This window comes from Varanus komodoensis, unplaced genomic scaffold (assembly GCF_004798865.1).
Source record: "Varanus komodoensis strain SLA01 unplaced genomic scaffold, ASM479886v1 scaffold27, whole genome shotgun sequence".
Classification (NCBI taxonomy): Eukaryota; Metazoa; Chordata; class Lepidosauria; order Squamata; family Varanidae; genus Varanus; species Varanus komodoensis.
The window spans coordinates 9,946,228-9,964,432 of record NW_025335701.1 but is presented as its reverse complement, the minus strand read 5'-3'; the positions used below and the strand labels follow the sequence as shown (position 1 = coordinate 9,964,432).

At 53.2% G+C, this 18,205-nt stretch overlaps 1 protein-coding gene across 1 annotated transcript; it reads right to left on the bottom strand.

The window, feature by feature from the left end:
- Positions 1 to 3,127: 3,127 nt before the first annotated feature.
- LOC123025329 (uromodulin-like) lies at positions 3,128 to 14,255 on the bottom strand. The gene is made up of 9 exons (XM_044433918.1): positions 14,223 to 14,255; positions 12,278 to 12,344; positions 10,900 to 11,049; positions 8,500 to 8,705; positions 7,560 to 7,717; positions 5,071 to 5,316; positions 4,060 to 4,219; positions 3,372 to 3,507; positions 3,128 to 3,269 (listed from the first exon to the last, which is right to left on the bottom strand). The coding sequence occupies exons 1-9, from the start codon at positions 14,253 to 14,255 to the stop codon at positions 3,178 to 3,180; spliced, it is 1,248 nt and encodes a 415-aa protein (XP_044289853.1). The 3' UTR covers positions 3,128 to 3,177.
- Between the last annotated feature and the right edge of the window lie 3,950 nt (positions 14,256 to 18,205).

Genomic DNA, 18,205 nt, shown 5'->3' with positions numbered 1-18,205 from the left:
GTGCAGCAAGCGAGCAGAAGAGGGCTCTCCCTCCCGCACTGGCGGAAGCAGGGCTGGCCCGGGGCATTCGCTTCTCTGAGCCAGTGATGCCAGAGGCCCTCCCTCCTGGACATCCAGGTGCGTATGCTCAGGCAGCCGAACTATTTTGGCACCGGCACGAAAGGGACCCCTCCTCGGCATGCAGAATGCCATTCAAGTAAATCAAATAGCCCACTCTTTGCTGCCTTTTCCTAATATCCATGCACCGGCTTATATTTCTGTACTATTCAGGAGTCAGACTCGGTCTGCAGTATCTGGGCTTGGCTCTTTTCTGAGCATCAGGGCAGAATGTTGCGCTCTGGCTGAAGAGGTGAGCTGAGCCGAACAGAAATCTGCAAGCGCTCTGCTCGCGCACCTGGCCGCCTTCCCCCTCCTCATGTGCGGCCCCAGCAAAGGCCACAAGACGTGTGCGGGAGAGCAGTGCCGCCTACGCAGCTGCGCGGATTTGCTTCCAGACAGGTCCCTGCATTGATGATTAGTGCTCCTAGCAGGCACATGCCTAGGAAAACACGGACCAGTTAAACTCTCAGTTACGCAGGGCCACAGTACATAAATGAAACAGTTGGCAAACAGGAGTTTAAAAGGGTTTAAATGCAGCTAGAAACTAGAATAAAATGCCAGGCAAAAACAAGCCAACCCTGAACTGGATGATGTTAGAAAGCCCCATTGGACGCAGCCAAAATGCCAGGGGGCAGAGGCCGGCCTAAATCTGGGGCCAAGAAGAGGATGCCCTCACCAGGCAGACCTCATGGGGTACTGCCTTCCACCACCGGGGAGGGGCTACCACCATGAAGGCCCTCTTGATGCCGTCCCCCAGGTCTCCCGAGGGGAGGTGATTGAAGGAGGGCCGCAGGTGCTGGATGGCGCCCATGGAGCACCGTAAAGATGGACTGGTCCATGCAGTCCCTGAACTGAGCCCAGAAATGATTAGGCAACAGGTGCAAGCAGGCCAGGCTGGGTGTCACACGGGACTTTCGGGTCCCCGTGAGCAGCGTTGCACTGAGGCAGCCTCACCTCCAGTGCGCCCCGCTAGCCTGAGGGGTCGCCAGAGCAAAGCCTGTGGAAGCTGCGCTAGCCCTGCCCAAAGAGGGGGGCAGCCGGCAGAAGGCACTCCAGGCGGCTGTGAGCCGTGACAGCAATGGCTCTGGGAGAGCCCCCGTGGGGGAGGACCAGCCAGCCATATGGGAATGCAGAGCCTCCGGCCCGTTAGAAGAGCCCCCCACTGGGGATGTGCGTGGAGTCTGCGCCGGGGTGGGGAATGCATCAGACTGGCCGCCTGGGCTCCAGGCTGCTCGGCAGCAGGTCAGGGTCCGAGTTGCTGGTGGGGCGCTGAACCCACATGCCGTGTCAGCAGCGCCCTGCCCCCCGCGCACCTCCAGCCCTGCCGGCCCTTTGCTTCCATGCCCCGGCCTGGGGAAGCCGGTGGGCCACCCCTTTCCGCCTCGCTGGTGCCACAGCCAAGGGCCCTGCGAGCATCTGCCACCTCCTGCTGGCTCAGCCGCTCTGTGGGGCCAGGCCAGGCAGGAGATGTCGTCCCGGGATGCTTCTCAAGAGACGGAGCCCAGAAGGGTTCCCCCAGACTTGCCACCCTCTGACAGTATCCGGGGCTTGCTGAGCAGCCCTCATCTTGCAGAGTAGTCCCCAAATCAGCCCCGTGAGGTGCCCACCTCAGGGTACAGGTAATCCCCAAGAGTCCCACCCAGGTGGAAGGTAAGTGGCAGGTGCTCAGCACACAGATGCACAGAAACCATGCTGACTGGGTGGGTTCCACCAACGACTCCAGGGGGTCACCCCAAGGCTTCTTGCCAGCTTTTGAGGCAGATCAAGTTCTGCTCGGATAGTCCTGATGGGCAACCTTGGTGCAGAGGAGGCACCTCCAACCGGGGGGGCCACTGGGGGTCCCTCAGGTGAAGCCTAGCAAGGAAGGGAGCATGTGCCCTGACCTCTGATCACAGCTGCCCCCTCCATCCACCTAAGGAGGCAGCCAAACCTGGGAGACGCAAGCAGCATTGCCGCTCCCTGTCCACGCCGTATGTCTTCTTGGTACACGTCACACCAGTGCCCTTACTGCAACTTTTTTTTATTTTTTCAGGTTGCATGGTAGGATCAGAAGAACACAATAAAAACCAAGCTGGATTGGACCCAAGGTCCATCCAGTCCAACACGCCATACAAATGGGGGCAAAGCAGCTGCCCCCAGATCCCTCCAGCAGGATGGGCACAAGCCCTGCCCCAGCCCCAGCCCCCCAGCCACTGGCATGCACAGGCACATCGCCGCAGGTGACGAAGGGAGCCCGCAGCCAGCGGGGCTGGTGGCCACGGAGAGCTCCCAGGGCGTCTGTGCTGTGTGGCTGTGTATGTGATGCAATGCCAGTGGAGGGGAAGCGTGGCCGCATGCCACCCAGGGATGGCGTGGCCAGTTCAGGAGCACAGGCTGCCTTCACAACCTTTGCTCCCAAGAAGTTGAAAACGTCAGCAACCGTGTCGATCCACGCTAGGAGGAGATTTGTACGAGTTCTCCCCTCCAGCAGCCACAGGTCCTTTGCCAAGCGAGCAGTTCTTGCGTGCCTATTAAAAGGCACAGAGACTCCACAATGCTTTGCTTTACAGCCAAAAAAGATGACCAGCTCCAGACAAGACAGGACCACTCAGCCAAGGGTGGAGTGTGGCTTGAGTGCGGGTTGTTGAAACATGGGACATTGTGTGGCCTGAACCCAGCCACACTGACACACCATGCTTTCTTAACCACAAGCAATCCGTGGGTAGTCCAGATCACAGGAGAACCCACATTTCAACCACACCGCTGGTTCGCTGTCATCCCACACCCAACCCATACCCGCCCCCCCGCGTGGCTGCTGGCTGCCACATGGTTTGAACATGCTGCTTTAGAAAGCTTGCTTTCCTGCCAGGGATAGTGGGAGCTGTGGCTGCGCAGGAGCTCTGACGGGGGCTGGGCCTGGCCCAGGATGCCAGCACTGGTTTTGATCAGGAAGTGCCAGGACTGCAGCCCGGTGAGCCCTGGCTGGGCTGCGTCGCTGCTTGCGGGCTGGAACCTCCCCGAAGATGGGAAGACCGGCACCTGCCCTGCCTTTGTTAGCACTCGTGAGGTTTATTCAGGACACTGCCATGTACACGACACTCATTTCTTCAAGGCTTTTGCAACGGCAACCAGGACAATGGCGGCAGCAACGGCTGCGGAGACCACTGCACCAGGAATCCAGATCTGCAGTCCTGGAAAGAGAGAGAGAATGAGGAGGACGTGGGGCATGGGACTGAGTGAGGGGCTGCGGCCTCCAAGAGGGGCCCAGGCTACCCAGGGTGATGCGTACGTACTCCAGGGGGACTCTGTCTGTTTGGCGTTCTGTGTTTCCAGAGGCGATGGGACCAGAAACTGGATGGGCCCGTAGGAGACGATCTTCCTGTAGTCATCAGCCATTGCCCTCTTGTTTCTCTGCTTGCTTGGACATTGCTGTGGACCAAAGCAAAAACTGACCATCCTGGCTGCTGAAGGCTGAAAGGACGCTTCATCTGTTGGTCAGGCCAACCGCTTCCGGCGCGTCCTTCCTGGCAAAGCCGTGGTGGGCCACCCTTGGCCTTCAAGGACTGCTCAAGCCAGGGCGAGCTGGGGCCCAGTTCCTCCCTGACGCATCACACTCTGCTCCCCTGCACTGCTCTGCCACCGAACTCACAGCTGAGCTTCAGGAGGCAACCGACTCTTCCCCAGAAAAAGGCAACCCGGGCTCTCCTTCTGCTGCAGTGCCGCTGAATCTGAATTTAGCCCGCTGTGCAAAAGAGGCTGTGGGGCAGCCCTTGAAGCAACTTCGTTGCAGAGAGAAAAGCCGCTGCAGCAGCGAATAAGGACCCAAGCCCCCTGCACGTCCGAACCATGCACCCCAGAAGGCGCCCGCCAGGTCGATGCCGAGCAGGGTCGGGGCTGGCCTGGGCTTGGAGGGAACCGCATGAGCTCGAGTTCCACCATGGGGGGAAAGGTGGGGTAGGAAATGAAATGGATGAAAGCTACCTTGGCGCAGGGCTCCAGGGTGTCCGGGATGCACAAGCGCACCTGGCAGTGCAAGAAAACCTCCGTGAAGTTTTCGAATTGGAACATCTGGAAGCTAAACTTGGCCTCGGTGCTGGTTCCAATGTCACTGAGGAATGCCAGCGTCTTGTCGTGGGGACACCTGGAGGAAGCCACAGGGAGGGTGCGCATCAGCCCCCAAGCTGTGCGAGGGCTGCTCAGCTCGGTTCTGAAGCGTGGCAGCTTCGGGGGTGAAGTTCAAAGGGCCCTAAAGCCACAGGGCACCTTTGAGCTTCTGGGGATGGACGGGGGAAAGGGGCTTCCACACTGGGGGTGGTGCAACCCTTCTGAGCAGGAAAGGGCGTCTTCTCTGCAAATCAGCTGCCGCTGGGCAGGGCAGTCCTGCAGCAGAGGCCCACTGCTTCCACGTGTGGACTTTTGATGCCAGCAGGGTGAGAAGGAGGGACGAGAGGAGCAAATCAGACCAGCGCTCTCCCTCTTGGTGTGGCGAGCTTGGCAGAGGCTTCAGGGGCCTGGAGATTCTCCATGGACACCCTCCATTCATCCGAGCACCAGAGCTCCGGGAGACGATGGCTTGACCACCCTGCCGGCCGGAGTCACTTGCTAAAATAAAACTATGAGCTTTGTGCATCTGATCTCACCAGACAACCTGCTGTGTGTCCACGTGGGCTTCCCTTCCTGCTGCACCTCCTTGAATTTTGGGACCTGAGGATTCCCCCCCGCCCCCAAATCAGGTGCCTGGCTTTGCCTTGTCCATGCAGCCCTTTTTACAAATAGGAGTGTCCTAAGGAGACAGACTCCTTTAGGGACACACAGAGACACACTTGTGCACAGCTGTCAATTCGCCTACGCGGTCGCACAGGTTTTCCCTTCTTGTCCAGTGTGCCTCAGCCCCGGATCTGTCAGTCCCTGGTGCCACCCCAGCCGAGCTCTGATTTCCTCTGCGCGGGCACCCGAGACACAGCCACCGGGAGGCGAGTCCCAGGCTCTCACCCTTTCAGGATCAGCGGGTGCTTTATGCTGTGGTTCGGGTCGGCCGTCGGGGTCCCCCAGCAGTCTTCCACGCTCAGGAAGAAGTATTTTGCCTGCTCCTGCCCCTCCAACTGCAGCAGGACGTAGAGGGTATCGGTCATGAACAGTGCCACCGGCTGCTGCAGGAAGGGCTGCTCGTAGCTGGCACTCTCATACAACACCATGGTGACGGAGAAGTCCCCTTCCTTGACCGCGAACTGCACAATCCTAAGAAAGGGAGGCCAGGTGAGGCAGGAACATGTGGAGGTGGCAGCAAAGGTGGTGCCCTGGCCAGCGGCCTCGGCGCTCCCTCTCTGCGCCCCATTCTGCATGGGCTGCTTAATTGTCAGAAGCTGCCCCATTTGCAACCGTACACAAGAGCATATTTTGCAGGCAAAGTCTGCACATTCCTGAGCTCCCAGTCATGCTGGGGAAGTGAGCGTGTTGTTTTTGAGGAGCAATCTATGGGCATGTTCCTGGTTTAGCTCCTGGGGAGAAAAGCGCATCCGTGTGCGAGCCTAAAATGGCACACGCAAATGTGCCTTTTCAAACAGCAACCAAAAGGAAGAGAAGAGCGCCAAAGCAAGCTTCAGGATAGATTTGGTGGGGCCCTTTGTAAGCTCAGATCTTGCTGATTCTTCCATCCCTGCCCTTGTGCATTGCTGAGTTGGTCTCCTACCCAGTTAGGGGGCCTCAAGGAAAGTCACCCAAAGCTAAATCACTCTCTGTAATAGAGAAGTCAACCAGCGAGCACTGATGGACCAAAATGGAGGCACTGCGAATCCACAGGAAAACCCTCAGGCTTAAAGCTCCAAGCACTAAGGGGGTATTCCCAACATCCAAACACAATCCAAGGGCCAAGGAGTGTCGTGTGTTAGCTGGAAAAGGAAACCGATGCTGGGAAAGGAGAGATGGCAACGGAGTTTCTCAGAGGTGGGTTAGGAATGGAAACCTCTTGCTACGAGATGAAGGTGCAGTCTACATTTTCTTGTATGCCCCCGACTTTGTTGTTCCCCTTAATATTGATTTTTTACCTTTTCCTTTTCTTCTGGCTCTGTTTTAACCTTGTCTTTAAATGGCTTCCCAACCCGAAATAGGGCTTGAGTGCACGTCCTCATACAAACTCTGTCACCTTTCTTGCCCGTCACACATGCCACCAACTATCCCAGTGAGTATTTTCTTTAACGGGGACTGTTTCTGCCCCCTTGTTGGGGCTGCCTCACTTCTGTAGCCTGAAGAGCACCTGCGCTTCAAGGTAGTTTGGGGCCTCGTGCTCCATGGCAGGTGAGGTGCAGCCCACCCTCTGGCCATTAGGGGGCGCACCTGCACAATAAAAGGCCATGCTTCGGGTTTTGCTGCAGCTCGTGGCATTGCTTGCCATCTCGTGGGTAGTGGGCTTCAATAATTCTGTATAGCCTGAGGTGCCTGGCCCTGACTAATCTTACAAGCTAAGCAGGGTCAGGCCTGGTTAAATCCGGATGGGAGACCAGATTCCTGCACTGAATGGTCTCCGAAGCTTCTTCCAATGATATGATTCACCTATGACCAAGGGATTCTCCTGATCCCTGGCAAACACTCCAGACACCAATTCAGGACAAGAGCCACTGTCTGAGATCTTGAGATCTGCCAGAGGGAAGGAGCAACACTGGGCTAGACGGAGGGATGGTCTGATGAGACAGCCTTGGTCATCTGCTCAAGCACCAGCACCGCCGGGCAGTGGTTCTGAGGGGTCTCCATGTCAGTGGGGCAGTGCATTTTGCCCTGAAATTTTAAGGAGTCCTCCATGGTGATGAACCAAGCCCCAGAAGGGCTCAGCCCCCTAGGCAGCTCCTTTGTAGCTCAGGGTGAAAGCCAGAGTGGATGCACAGCCCCATGGACATCCCAGCCCCTGCTGTCCCTCAGCGCTGCCAGGGTGTGGGAGCTCTCGAAGAGATGGCCGGGTCTTTCCCAGACCCATGCCCTTTCCTCCTTGCACCATTGGCTCAGGGGAGTCCTGGCTTCTTCATGTCACCCTCCCGCTCAATTCCAACCGGATGGAGTGCTGCTCTTTTAGTTTCATCACTGGCCGAAAGAACTTTCTGCTAAAAGCTGCTAGCATGCCTGGCCTTTGCTCTTTGCTCCTGCCCTTTGCTCTCGGGCCCCACCGACCCCTGGAACGGGCCCTCTAAAACCCAGGCTCGGTACTGCAGGTTGCTCCACAGAGGCTGCCCAGGGCACGGGGCCAAGCGATGTTCTTCCCACTCCGTGCAAACAGGCGGCTGCGTCGGCAGTGCCAGCGCTGACGGCTGGGCACCATCCTTCCCGCTCCAGCCTCCCTCGGAGGGACGCAGCGAGCCGGATGGCATGCCAGTCCCCCTGTGGGCTCTGTGCTCCCCCCACCTCTGCCGCCTGAGCCCCCCAGCGGGAGGGCAGAGCCAGCTCTGTGAATCGGAAAGGGGAGCTGCTGGAGGAGGCCAAGCGAACGAACGTACGTGTCCACAGCCTTGACTGGGTGGAGCAGACCGACCACCTGCTTGTAGGCGTAGATGCAGGAGAAGTGGACCCGAAGGAGGACGCTTCTGGTGATCACGCCCTGGTGCTCTCTGTCCGACTCTATCGCGTTGGCGTAGGACACGTGGGAGCTGTTGACCTGAAGCAGACCACAAATGGGCGAGGGCGAGGCGAGGGCAGTGTCCCGGATCCAGGGACACCAAGCGGGGGCCACGCTTCGCCGGAGGTGCGACGGATGGACACGCTTGCCCAGCACCACTGCTCTGGCCCTGGGCCCGGTCCCCGGTCGTGTGTACTCCTATAAGGACAGCCGACATTTTAAGAAGGGCTGCCAAATGGGGTGGATGCCAGGAAGTATTTCCTGACGGTTAGGACCCCTGGGATACGGAATGGGCTTCCAGGGGAGGTGGTGGAGGCCCCATCGGTGAGGGTGTTCAAGGAAAGATGGGACAACCACATGTTAGGGATTACATAAGTGGAGCCGGCTGGAGCCAGGGGTCAGACTAGATGGCCTGGGGGGGTCCTTCTGGCTTGCTCTCTTTCTACACTAACTGGCTCAAGATCAGGGCCAGATCTTAGGAGCAGACCCTCCTGCAAGAGGTCCCTCCCCTGGATTTCATCTGTTTTTCTGAGCAGAAGGGGGCAAAACGATTGCTCCCACCTCTTGCTACCATTCCTAGGCACTCGAGGAAACAACTGCTCTCTCCACAGGGGCAGAAAGGCGCCACCACCAGAAGCGGACAATTCTGAGCCCGATGGACAATTCTGGGCCTGGCAGACCAGGCAGTTTAGTGACGGGTCAGGCCAGACGTGTTGCCAGGGCCATAAAGCCAACAGTGAGTGCAGCCCAGATGCATCCCCTTGTGCGGTTTGCACCAGCGGGCACACGAAGCGTGCCTGAGTGGGGAGAAGGAGCCATACCTTAATCACAGACCCACACGCAGTATGGTTCTCGCCGGTCAGCTTCGCTCCCCAGAAGCTTGCTCCATCTGCTTGTTGCTCGGAGACTTTGCAGGCCCTGCTCTTCAGGTGGACCGAGGCCAAAGGGATCTTCAGCGCGTCAAAGACTTCCTTTCTCACCATCATGTTCATGTACTCTTCTTCACACTGCAGCTTCACCACCATTTCTGGGAGGGAGAACAGCAGCACCACACTGATTGACCTTGGAGTTGAACAGCTCCAGGATTGGGAGCATTTCACCCAACTCTGGGGCGTAGGAATGGGCGTCATAAGCACAGGTTGGGGGACAAGTGGCTGGAGAGCAGCACTTGCGAAAGGGACCTTGGGGGGCTGGTTGACTGCAGGTTGAACATGAGCCAGCAGTGTGATGAGGTGGCCAAGAGGGCAAACACCACCCTTGCTTGCATAGGCGGAAGTGTGGCTTCTAGATCGAGAGAGGTATTACTACCATTCTATACTCTGGTGCACCTGCAACTGGAGTATTGTGCTCAGTTCTGGGCCCCTCATTACAGGAAGGACATAGCCAGGTTGGAATTGGTGCAGCGAAGGGCCGCTAGGATGGTGGCTGGTTTGCATATGAGGAGAGATGGAGGGAGCTGGGTCTTTCAGCCTGGGGAGGAGGAGGCTCCGAAGGGATCTGTTACCGACATGCAGGTACGTGAGGGAGTGCCACGCAGAGGTGGGTTGTGACCTGTTCTCCCCTGCACTGGAGGGCAGGATGTGTTCCAATGGAGCAAAGCTCAGGGAACCAAGATTCAGGGTGAATGCTAGGAAGTCCTTTCTGATGGTTAGGACCCCAAGGATATGGGAGGGGCTTCCCCGGGAGATGGTTGAGGCCCCACCGGTGCGGGTGCTCAAGGACAGGCTGGACATGCACATGGGAGGCATGTCATGAGTGGAGCCGGCTGGACCCAGGGGTCAGACTAGATGGCCCAGGAGACCCCTTCTGACTTACTCTGTTTCTGTGTTTCCTTGGGATACTAAGGACTGACTATTATTATTAATATTATTATTACATTACATTTCTATACCACCTGTAGCTGAAGCTCTCTGGGCCATTCACAACCTTTTAAGTCCCCCATCCACATTTCAACCAGGTCTGACCCTGCTTAGCTTCCAAGATTAGGCAGGACCAGGCACTTCAGACTATATGGAGGCTAGTTTGCCTGTGTGGTTGGTATCTGACTCATTGAAACATCCACGCAGCTGGAGCCTAAGTACAAGCTCACAGCATTAACCTCCCCCAAATTCCTAACCCCGCATTAGGTTTCTAGAGAAACTGTCAACACCCAGGGGGTCCTTGCAGGGAGGCAAGTGGCTGGGTGCAGCCAACACGAGACGAGAAGCCATGGCTGGGTTATGCACAGCTCACTTATCTCAGCTGTGTTCAGACAACACAGCCATGGACATGGCAACAACAACCCACACTCGTGCTTTCTGGACCAAGTCTCTGTTTCCCTTTCAGTGTCCCTCCAAGCTTGGCCTGAATGTCCAGAGATACAGGCAATTTCTAGCAAGGAATAAAGTGGAATAAATGAAAGAAAAATGAGAGGGGGCTATAAGTGAAAGATGCCATCACCTAGACCCTTACAGATGTTGTGGCCTACAATTCCCATAATCCCTCAGCATTGTCACTGCTTGCTGGGTCTGATGGGAGTTGTTGGCCAAGATATCTGGGGTGCCACAAGCTGCCCAACCCTCTGCAAGAGAACCCTGAAAATTCCTTTGGACCAACTCCAGCTCTCCCTGCAACGGGGTCACGAGAGATATAAATACTTCCACCATTAGTTACAGCAATCATTTGCGGATTATTTCCAAGGAACTTTGCCAAGGGGGTGTTCTCAAAACATTGATAAGAATTGACAAACTTCCTGGAAAGCGAGTTTCCTTTTAGATGAGGGAGTGAATGGCGGGGGAGCCAAAATCACTCCATTCCTCATTTTTCCAGTCTTAGCTTTAGATTTTTCTCTTCCCCAGCCCAATTTATTAAAAAAAAGTTTCCACGAAAATGCCTGTGCATGTCTATGTGTCCATCTAATTTCTTAATATTTCCAAATAATATTACTTTGCATTATTTGCATACTTGTACAAGCAGGGCTGCTAATGCTGGTGTTTCGAAGAGGCTTCCCGTAACCTGCGAATGGCTCCTAAAAGCATGCCTGCTTGAATGCATGCTTTGACTGGTGATTACTGCAAAATTCAGAGAAGGGCAAATTCCAAAGGATAATTCATTTGCAGACCCATATCGGTCCAATATTGGTCCAATTGGGAATGAATCCCGCCCCAAGCATTACTGAGGCACAGCCAGATAGCATCCTCAACTCCAGCCTCCGCCATCCCCCCCCCGGCCAACTGCCTTACCTTTGCAGAAGGGGCCAGTGAAGCCTGGCTTGCAGGTGCAGACTGGGAGGCCATCAGCTTCGTTGCACTCCCCATGGTGGAAGCACGGGCTCGGGAAGCAAGGCCCCAGGTTCCTCTGAGGACGAGGGGAGCGCAGTTCCACCGGGTGACCTGCAGCGAAGGGGATCAGTTGGCCACATGGCCGAGATGCGGGCTTCATCCCCCACACGCACAAAAAGGCGCATCTTGCAGCAGCTCTGCATTATTGGAACGTGGGAACAGCTAGGATGGGGGTTCTCAAGAGAAGGGCCCTGATTGTGGTGGCCCCATTGGCAACTTCTTATTCAACGGAAGCACAGGGAGACAGCAACACCGTGCGGTTTCCATCTCCTGCTAGATGTCCATGTCCTGGGAAGCCTTTCTTGCTAACCAGCTACAGTTTTGGTGTAACTTTCTTCTGAATGCATTGTTTCTATTCTTTTGTTTTAGCATTGCACTGATCACTGCTCTGGAATCTGCTTAGATATGGAGTGGCATGAAAATACCACCGAGGAATATATAAGCTTCGCACAAAAAAGCAGGCTGGGGCAAAACCAGGCCCCTTTTAAAATGAATTCACATGTGAACAACATGGCGTGAACCAGTGCCACTACCAATGAGGGCATGTGGAGGGCAAGGGCAGGATAAGGTCTCGGGGAAGAGACACAGTAATTATGGGAGATTTCAAGCTCCTGGATATTACTTGGGAGACTCACTTGGCGGTGACAGCCAGGTCATGTCGCTTCCTAGAAGCTGTAGAGGGAGGGTTTTTCACACAGAGGGTCCGAGAGGCGAAGAGGGGGGGAAACATCCTTGACTTGGTCTTGACCAATAGGGAGGAGCTGATAGATGAAGTACAGATTAAGGGAGCTCTGGATGCGAGCGATCACTCCATCCTTTGCTTTGAGATCAGGGGACTGGGGACGTGCAGCAGGTCGAGCGCTAGAAGCTGCGACTTCAAGAGGGCCAACTTTGGCCAACGGAAGGCCAGACTGGGGAAAGTCTCCTGGGATGGGTTGCTGGAAGGCAAGCGAGTTGAGGAGCCCAGACCAGGATGAGCAGAGGGGCAAACTGAGCTTTCAGGTCTGAACTCCTGCACCACCGTTTAGAGATCCCCAGAGTGTACCTTTATTCACACGTAGAGGCTGGGTTCAGACACTAGGTAACCTCAAGGATTGTGCATGGGCTGCTGAAAATGGATTATTTTGTTGTCCAAACTCAGCCAGTTGTGCAACCACAAGGAGCCCACAGTTCACAACCAAGAGCAAACCGTGGATTCTCTTCATTTGGTTTAACAAGCCATTATGGACTATGGGCTGAGGCAGGAAACCATTTCAGCTTCTACAATCAGAAAACTTACTTTTCTGGCTCTCAGCTGCTGACAGTAAGACAACTGGAACCAGGAGCCAACCAAACACAGGGAGTACCTGAAAAAAGAAGCCGTTTATAGTAAAAAGTCCATCAGCAGGTCCCTCACTGGGAGACATCAGATACAATGGAGGAAGGGATGTCCAAGAATTCTGTTCGGTCCACATATCAATGCAGCGCTCCCTCTGCCTCCCTCCAAGGTGTAGAAGAGGATTTGCGTGGGCCTGCTACAAAAGCCCTTAGCTTTTAAACCTGAAATTTTCTTGTTAGGCATTGTACCAGAAAATATTAGCAAACAAGAAATGTATTTGATGCTACATTTAATCACAGCGGCGAGGATTGCACTTGCTCAATACTGGAAGAGGAACTACCCACTGAGGAACTGATTTTGAAAAAGATTCTGTGCAGAAATGGACAGATTGACTCTATTACTGAAGGCGAAAGAAAATACTGACTTCTATCAAACTTGGGACTTTTTTATGATTGACTGGAGAAACGGGACTTGGCTTAGATTTAAAGATGTTTTTAAATTTTTATAAATCGATTTGAATATGATTATAGAATGTTAAAAAGATATGTTATAGGGGGCTGACCCAGTACGTCCGATGTACGTCATTATCTCCCTTGTACCTGGCTTGGCCGGGAGTATTCTTCACCATTCATAATAGAGATATGAATGTTACTGAGCAGTGATCAACAATACAGAGCTGGAAATCATGATTATCTCTGCTAATGATTTCCCAGTGTTTTGGCTTGAACTGGGGACACTCCTTCCAACCTTCCAGGTTGCAACACCCCTTCCCAGCACCCTTTTGCCCTATTCAGGTTCAAAACACCTGCTTATGTGGGGCTTATAAGAAAGCCACTTGGTATGAGACAGGCAGAAGCAACAGAAATGGCAAAGCAGTGACTCAAACTGAGCCCAGTGCCCAGAGAAAGGTCCTGTGCCCTTGAGAGCTGCTCCCATTTCCCATCACAGCCTCTTCCTGTTGCGGTAAATGCAACCAAGTAAGCCATGCCCTGTAAGACACCTGTTAGAGCAACCTTGCCCAGCCACCAGATCCTTTTTTTTAATTATTTTTATTATTACAGTTAGAAGATCTCCCCAGCTCACTAACCACTACTCTACACTGTCTCTCCAGGTGAGTTGAACTTCAACTCCTGTCATAACCAGACAGCATGGCAATTGCTATTGGAGTGATAGTCCAATGTATCTAATTAGCAGACAGATGGCCAAGGGCTGCATTAAAGACACAAGAATAAGGTTAAAGTACAGCTCAAAACCCCAGTTCAAGTGGACACTGGAACCGTTTAAAGATATAAATTTTCAGAATGCCAAAGAGTCTCCAAACCAAACTGGTTCAGTGCAGTGCTCAAAAAGGCAGTACGAAACATTCATGTGACATTTAGGCACACAGCTCAAATGCAATTTCAAAGCCATTTGACTAACAATTCCCTTTAATTCCCATTTAACAATTCACTTTAATTCCTATTAAGCAGCTGGGGGACGTGGAAACCAAAAAGTTTCGCTTTAAGCATTTCATGTTTCTGTTAGTCCTTCTAATAGAGATGCTTTATATGTGTGCATGTCTGTAAATAAAACACAGCTGCACACAGGGTTCTGTTGGAATATTAAAATACAGCAGATAGCAAGTTAGAAGGTGCACTTCTGTTTCTGTAAAAGCAACACCTGGATGCAGAAACAGGAAATGACTAGGATTAGGTAACCCTCCAGTAGATAAACCTGGACAGAAAACTCCAATGCCATGGGTATATTTAGGTGTAAGGCAGGCATTCCCCATGCCCCTCTTCAAGCCTCTCAGTCTGCAATCCTATATACTCACACTTCCATGTAAGTCCCTGTGAATAAAGTTGGCCTGACTTCAGAGTAAATAGAGACTAGGCTGCCTGGATTCTCTGGCCAGATCCTTACTTACCATAACTGGTTTGCAACCTCCAAGTTTGCACATGGTCAACCACACAATCCTTCCTCTTTCACCCACTGTGCTCCTTATATTACCACCCGGAAGCTGATTCTTCGCAACCCACCAAAGCTGTCCCAGGGACTGTTCATGTGCCGAATTCAAGATGTGCTTGTTGCTGCAGTCAACAGAAATGGTTCTCCGTCAACAAAAGTCCAGGACATTAAACAATGGTCAGTGCTGGGGCCTTATTTGTTTTTTAAAAAATTGTTTGCTTTCTTGTGATTTGGAGAAACCTTGGGGTTTTCCACTCTCTTTGGCGTTGTACTTGCAAAAGAGCCTTTGTTTTGTTTTTCCAGATGTTCTCCATAATGGCCACTGAAGCAACCCATCCTGTCTTTATCTAGAGTGGGAAGACAGATAAAATCGGTGGGAAATTGTTTTCTTCAAAGGCATGCAAACAAACACAGTGTGCATTTAATGAACTGGAAGAGCAGATAAGCCCAAAATCTCTTTGCCACTGGTAAACAGCACTTGCATCAAGAGCAACTGAAAGTTCCAAAACAGTGGGCTGACTTTCGAGTTTCAAGGAACTCCTTCTCAGCTAAGATGGTACAAGCAAATGGAAATAACTGGGGAGAAATCGAAAAACCAGCATTTCGGGTAAAGGGCCTGACTTCAGAGTCCTACTCATATTGCAGTCCTACGATGGAGACTGAGGAGTCCTTCTGCAGATGAAGACTTAGCAGGCACTTGGTGCAAGAATCCCCTGAAGCTGCAAGGGATGATGGGGCTGTGATACAATGGCCACTCTGTCTTTGTCCATCCCAGTGGAAAAATAGTGGCAGAAATTCAACTGATACAGCTTTCCCCATCAATGCATGCATCTCGTTGTGGATACAGCAATCCTTTAATCAGGGGAGACAAGCAGGCTGCATGATCTCCCCCCACATCCTCAAATTTTAGTCAAGTTCAAGAGACAGTACGGTATAGTGGCTAGAGTCCAGGTGGCCATGAAACTCACTGGGTGACTTTAGGCCAGTCACTGACTCTCAGCCTCATCTACTTCACAGGGCTGTTGGGAGGCTAAAAGAAAAAAGGGAATTTTGTAAGCTGCCTTGTGTTCCTTGCCAGAGACAAAAGGAAGGGTTGAAATATAATTTTAGCCAAGCACCTATCCTCATAGTTTTCTAAATAAAACAGTAGTGAGGGAGAGAGAGATCATTAAAAAGTAACTTGGACCAGGCTGCTTCTGCTTGTAAATTGAGCCACCTGCACCTGTTGGATTTCTGCCTGTTAGCTGTTACATTATCCTGACATTTGTAAAAAAATGTTCTCCCTAGAAGCTGAATTATGCTGCTGAGCTAGATGGAGGGTCTTGCAGGGTCTTTCGTGGGCACCCCCAGGACCCACCAGCCACATCCAGGTGCCAGAAGCCTCAAAGTGCAACTCCGCCCATCCTCTTTCTTTGCAAACCAGAGAGCGTGCTTCTCTCGGAGCCGATGGAAAGAGACTACAACTCCCAGGAGCCTCCACTTCCAGAAGGTGGTTGCCGTGGCGATGGAAAACCACACACCTGGGAGAGAGAAGCAAAGGCAGGCAAGCCCGGAAAGGTGAGCAAACGGAAAGGGGGGCTGAGGCACAGGTGGGCAGGTGGCAGTGGCGTGAGGGGAAAGGAGAGGGAGAGCGGGGTGTGCTCCAGGCCCAGGCCCAGGCACGCGTGACTGGCAGGCGTCGTCGTGAGGGGCCGTCCCGTCCCCTCCCACTCGAGGCGGCCCTGCGGACGGAAGCCCCCAAAAGGCCCAAGCCAGGACAGCCCTTCTCAGCTCCTGAACCGCCTTCGGTGGGCCGCTCCCGCTTGGCCTGCCCCTCCTTCCTCAGCCGTGGACTCACAACTCCCATCATCCCCAGCCAGGGTGGGGGGCAAGTGCTGCATGTGGACTAGGCAGCTGTGGCATCCTGGGGCTGTAGTCACCCGAACCCAACACATCTGGAGAACACGACGGCATCCGAGAAAGCCCAAGGGTGGAGTGCGCTCGCCCCCCATCCTGGCTGGGGCTCCGCGGCGTGGACCAGCCCTGCAAAGCACCCCCTCCAGCCGGGGGCGAGCTGCAGGGGCGGCGGGCCAGGGGCCCCAGGTCAGGGCCGGGAGGGAGCTGTCTGTGGGGCTGAGCGGCTTGGCCGGGCTTCGGCAGTGAGGGAAGACGCTCCGCAGCTCAGACCGGACCCGCAGCGCCCTCCTCACCCCGGGCCCACCTGCCTCCGCTGCAGGGGCACCACTCCTGGCACGCAGCGGCACAGCGTGGCTTCCTACACACCCGTGCACACAAGGCAGGGCCTGTGCACACGTGACTGCAGTGGGGGAAGGGAGACTTTGTGGGGGGCGCAGAACTGGGAGTGGGGAGTTCATCCCATCAGCCAGACCCCCTTGCTACCATTAAGCACTTATCTCACGCCTTGATTTTAAAAAGGCTCAGCTCAGTGTAGGCAAGGAACGGGCGGGTGAACATACTGGGAACTTCGTACAGGTTGTGTTAGCTCCATGGGTCAAAGGCCTCCCCATCTCTGCTATATTTATTTATTTAGTTATTTAGGATAGTTATATGCCGTCCTTTGCAAGAGCCTCAGGATGGCTTACAAAGATGAAATACAAAGACCACCAAACATAAATTATCGACCCACTCTGGCTGCGGTTAAAATATAATGGTAAAAAATACAATACTAAAACTTATTAAAATGTTGATCAAATAAAAAGGTCTTAACCTGGCGCCGAAAAACATATAATGACAGCGCCAGGTGGATATTGGGTAAATAGTCCTTGCTGTTATCTGACCCCCAATTTTATAGGGTCCAGTATACTAATACCTCTTTTGCTATGGTACCCCAGTTCTGGAACACTCTACCGCTGGAGATTCATTGGGTGCCTTCTTTGAGGTTCAGGGGCCTAACAAAAACCGTTCCTTTTCGGGCCATCTGTGGCACCACTTAGACCATCTATATCAATTGCTCTGGTTTTAATATATCAATTTATATCTTGCTTTTCCTTGAGTAAAAGCAGTATTGGCATAGAAGCATTAGAATCATAGAACAGAAGAGTTGGAAGGGGCCATGAAGGCCATCAGGTCCACCCCCTGCTCTTGCAGGACACCAAGTCACACCCTCCCACTCAGAGGGCTGCCCAGTTTCTTCTTGAATGTCTCCATTGTGGGACAGCCCCCCACCTCTCCAGGCAGCTGGTCCCACTGCCGTATTGTTCTGGCAGTGAGGAAGCTTTTCCTGATATCTAGCCTGAATCGGGATTGTTGCAGCTTGACTTGATTATTCCATGTCCTGCACTCTGGAATCAGTGAGAAGAGATCTTGACCTTCCTCTTTGTGGCAGCCCTTGAGGGAATTATAGGGTGATCTCATGTCCCCCCTCGGTCTTCCCTTCTCAAGGCTGAACATGCCCAGTTCTCTCAGCCTCTCCTCACAGGGCAGTGTTTCCAAACCCTGAGTCATTTTCATTGCCCTCCTCTGGACCCTTTCCAGTTTACCTGCACTTTCTTGAATCTTGATGCCCAGAACTAGACACAGGATTCCAGGTGAGGTCTGACTGGTGAGGAGATATTGTGGATTTCTTTTATTTGTTGTATTTTAATTGCATCATTTTATTTAATGTTATTTATCAGTACTTTTATCATAATGATTGCCCGGAGAGTGCAATGCTAACAGGTGGCTTTCCAACAAATTCAGAAAATAAAATAAAATAAAATAGGTGCAATCCATGCTGTCCGGGGAATGTTGTAGTTGTAGGACTTTTTTCCCCAGTCTAAACATGTCTAAGATTGTCTTTCAATGCTTGTTCAGTAACAGACTGGGAACTGTTGTAGATTACTGGCACAGAAGCTTAATTTCTGGACAGTCTTCTGTAAAGAGGCCGTCAGGGGCTATGGCAGGTAGATGGCCTCCAGGTAGACCACCTGGAAGTCATGCAGGTTCTAGCATCCCAGTCAGGGA

Coding starts and splice junctions, on each gene's coding strand:
- LOC123025329 (XM_044433918.1), bottom strand. CDS start 14,255: ATGTGCAAACTTGGAGGTTGCAAACCAGTTATG. Junction 11,050..12,277: donor AGCAGCTGAGAGCCAGAAAA/GTAAGTTTTCTG, acceptor CCTTCGCTGCAG/GTCACCCGGTGGAACTGCGC. Junction 3,508..4,059: donor CCCTGGAGCCCTGCGCCAAG/GTAGCTTTCATC, acceptor TTTGGTCCACAG/CAATGTCCAAGCAAGCAGAG.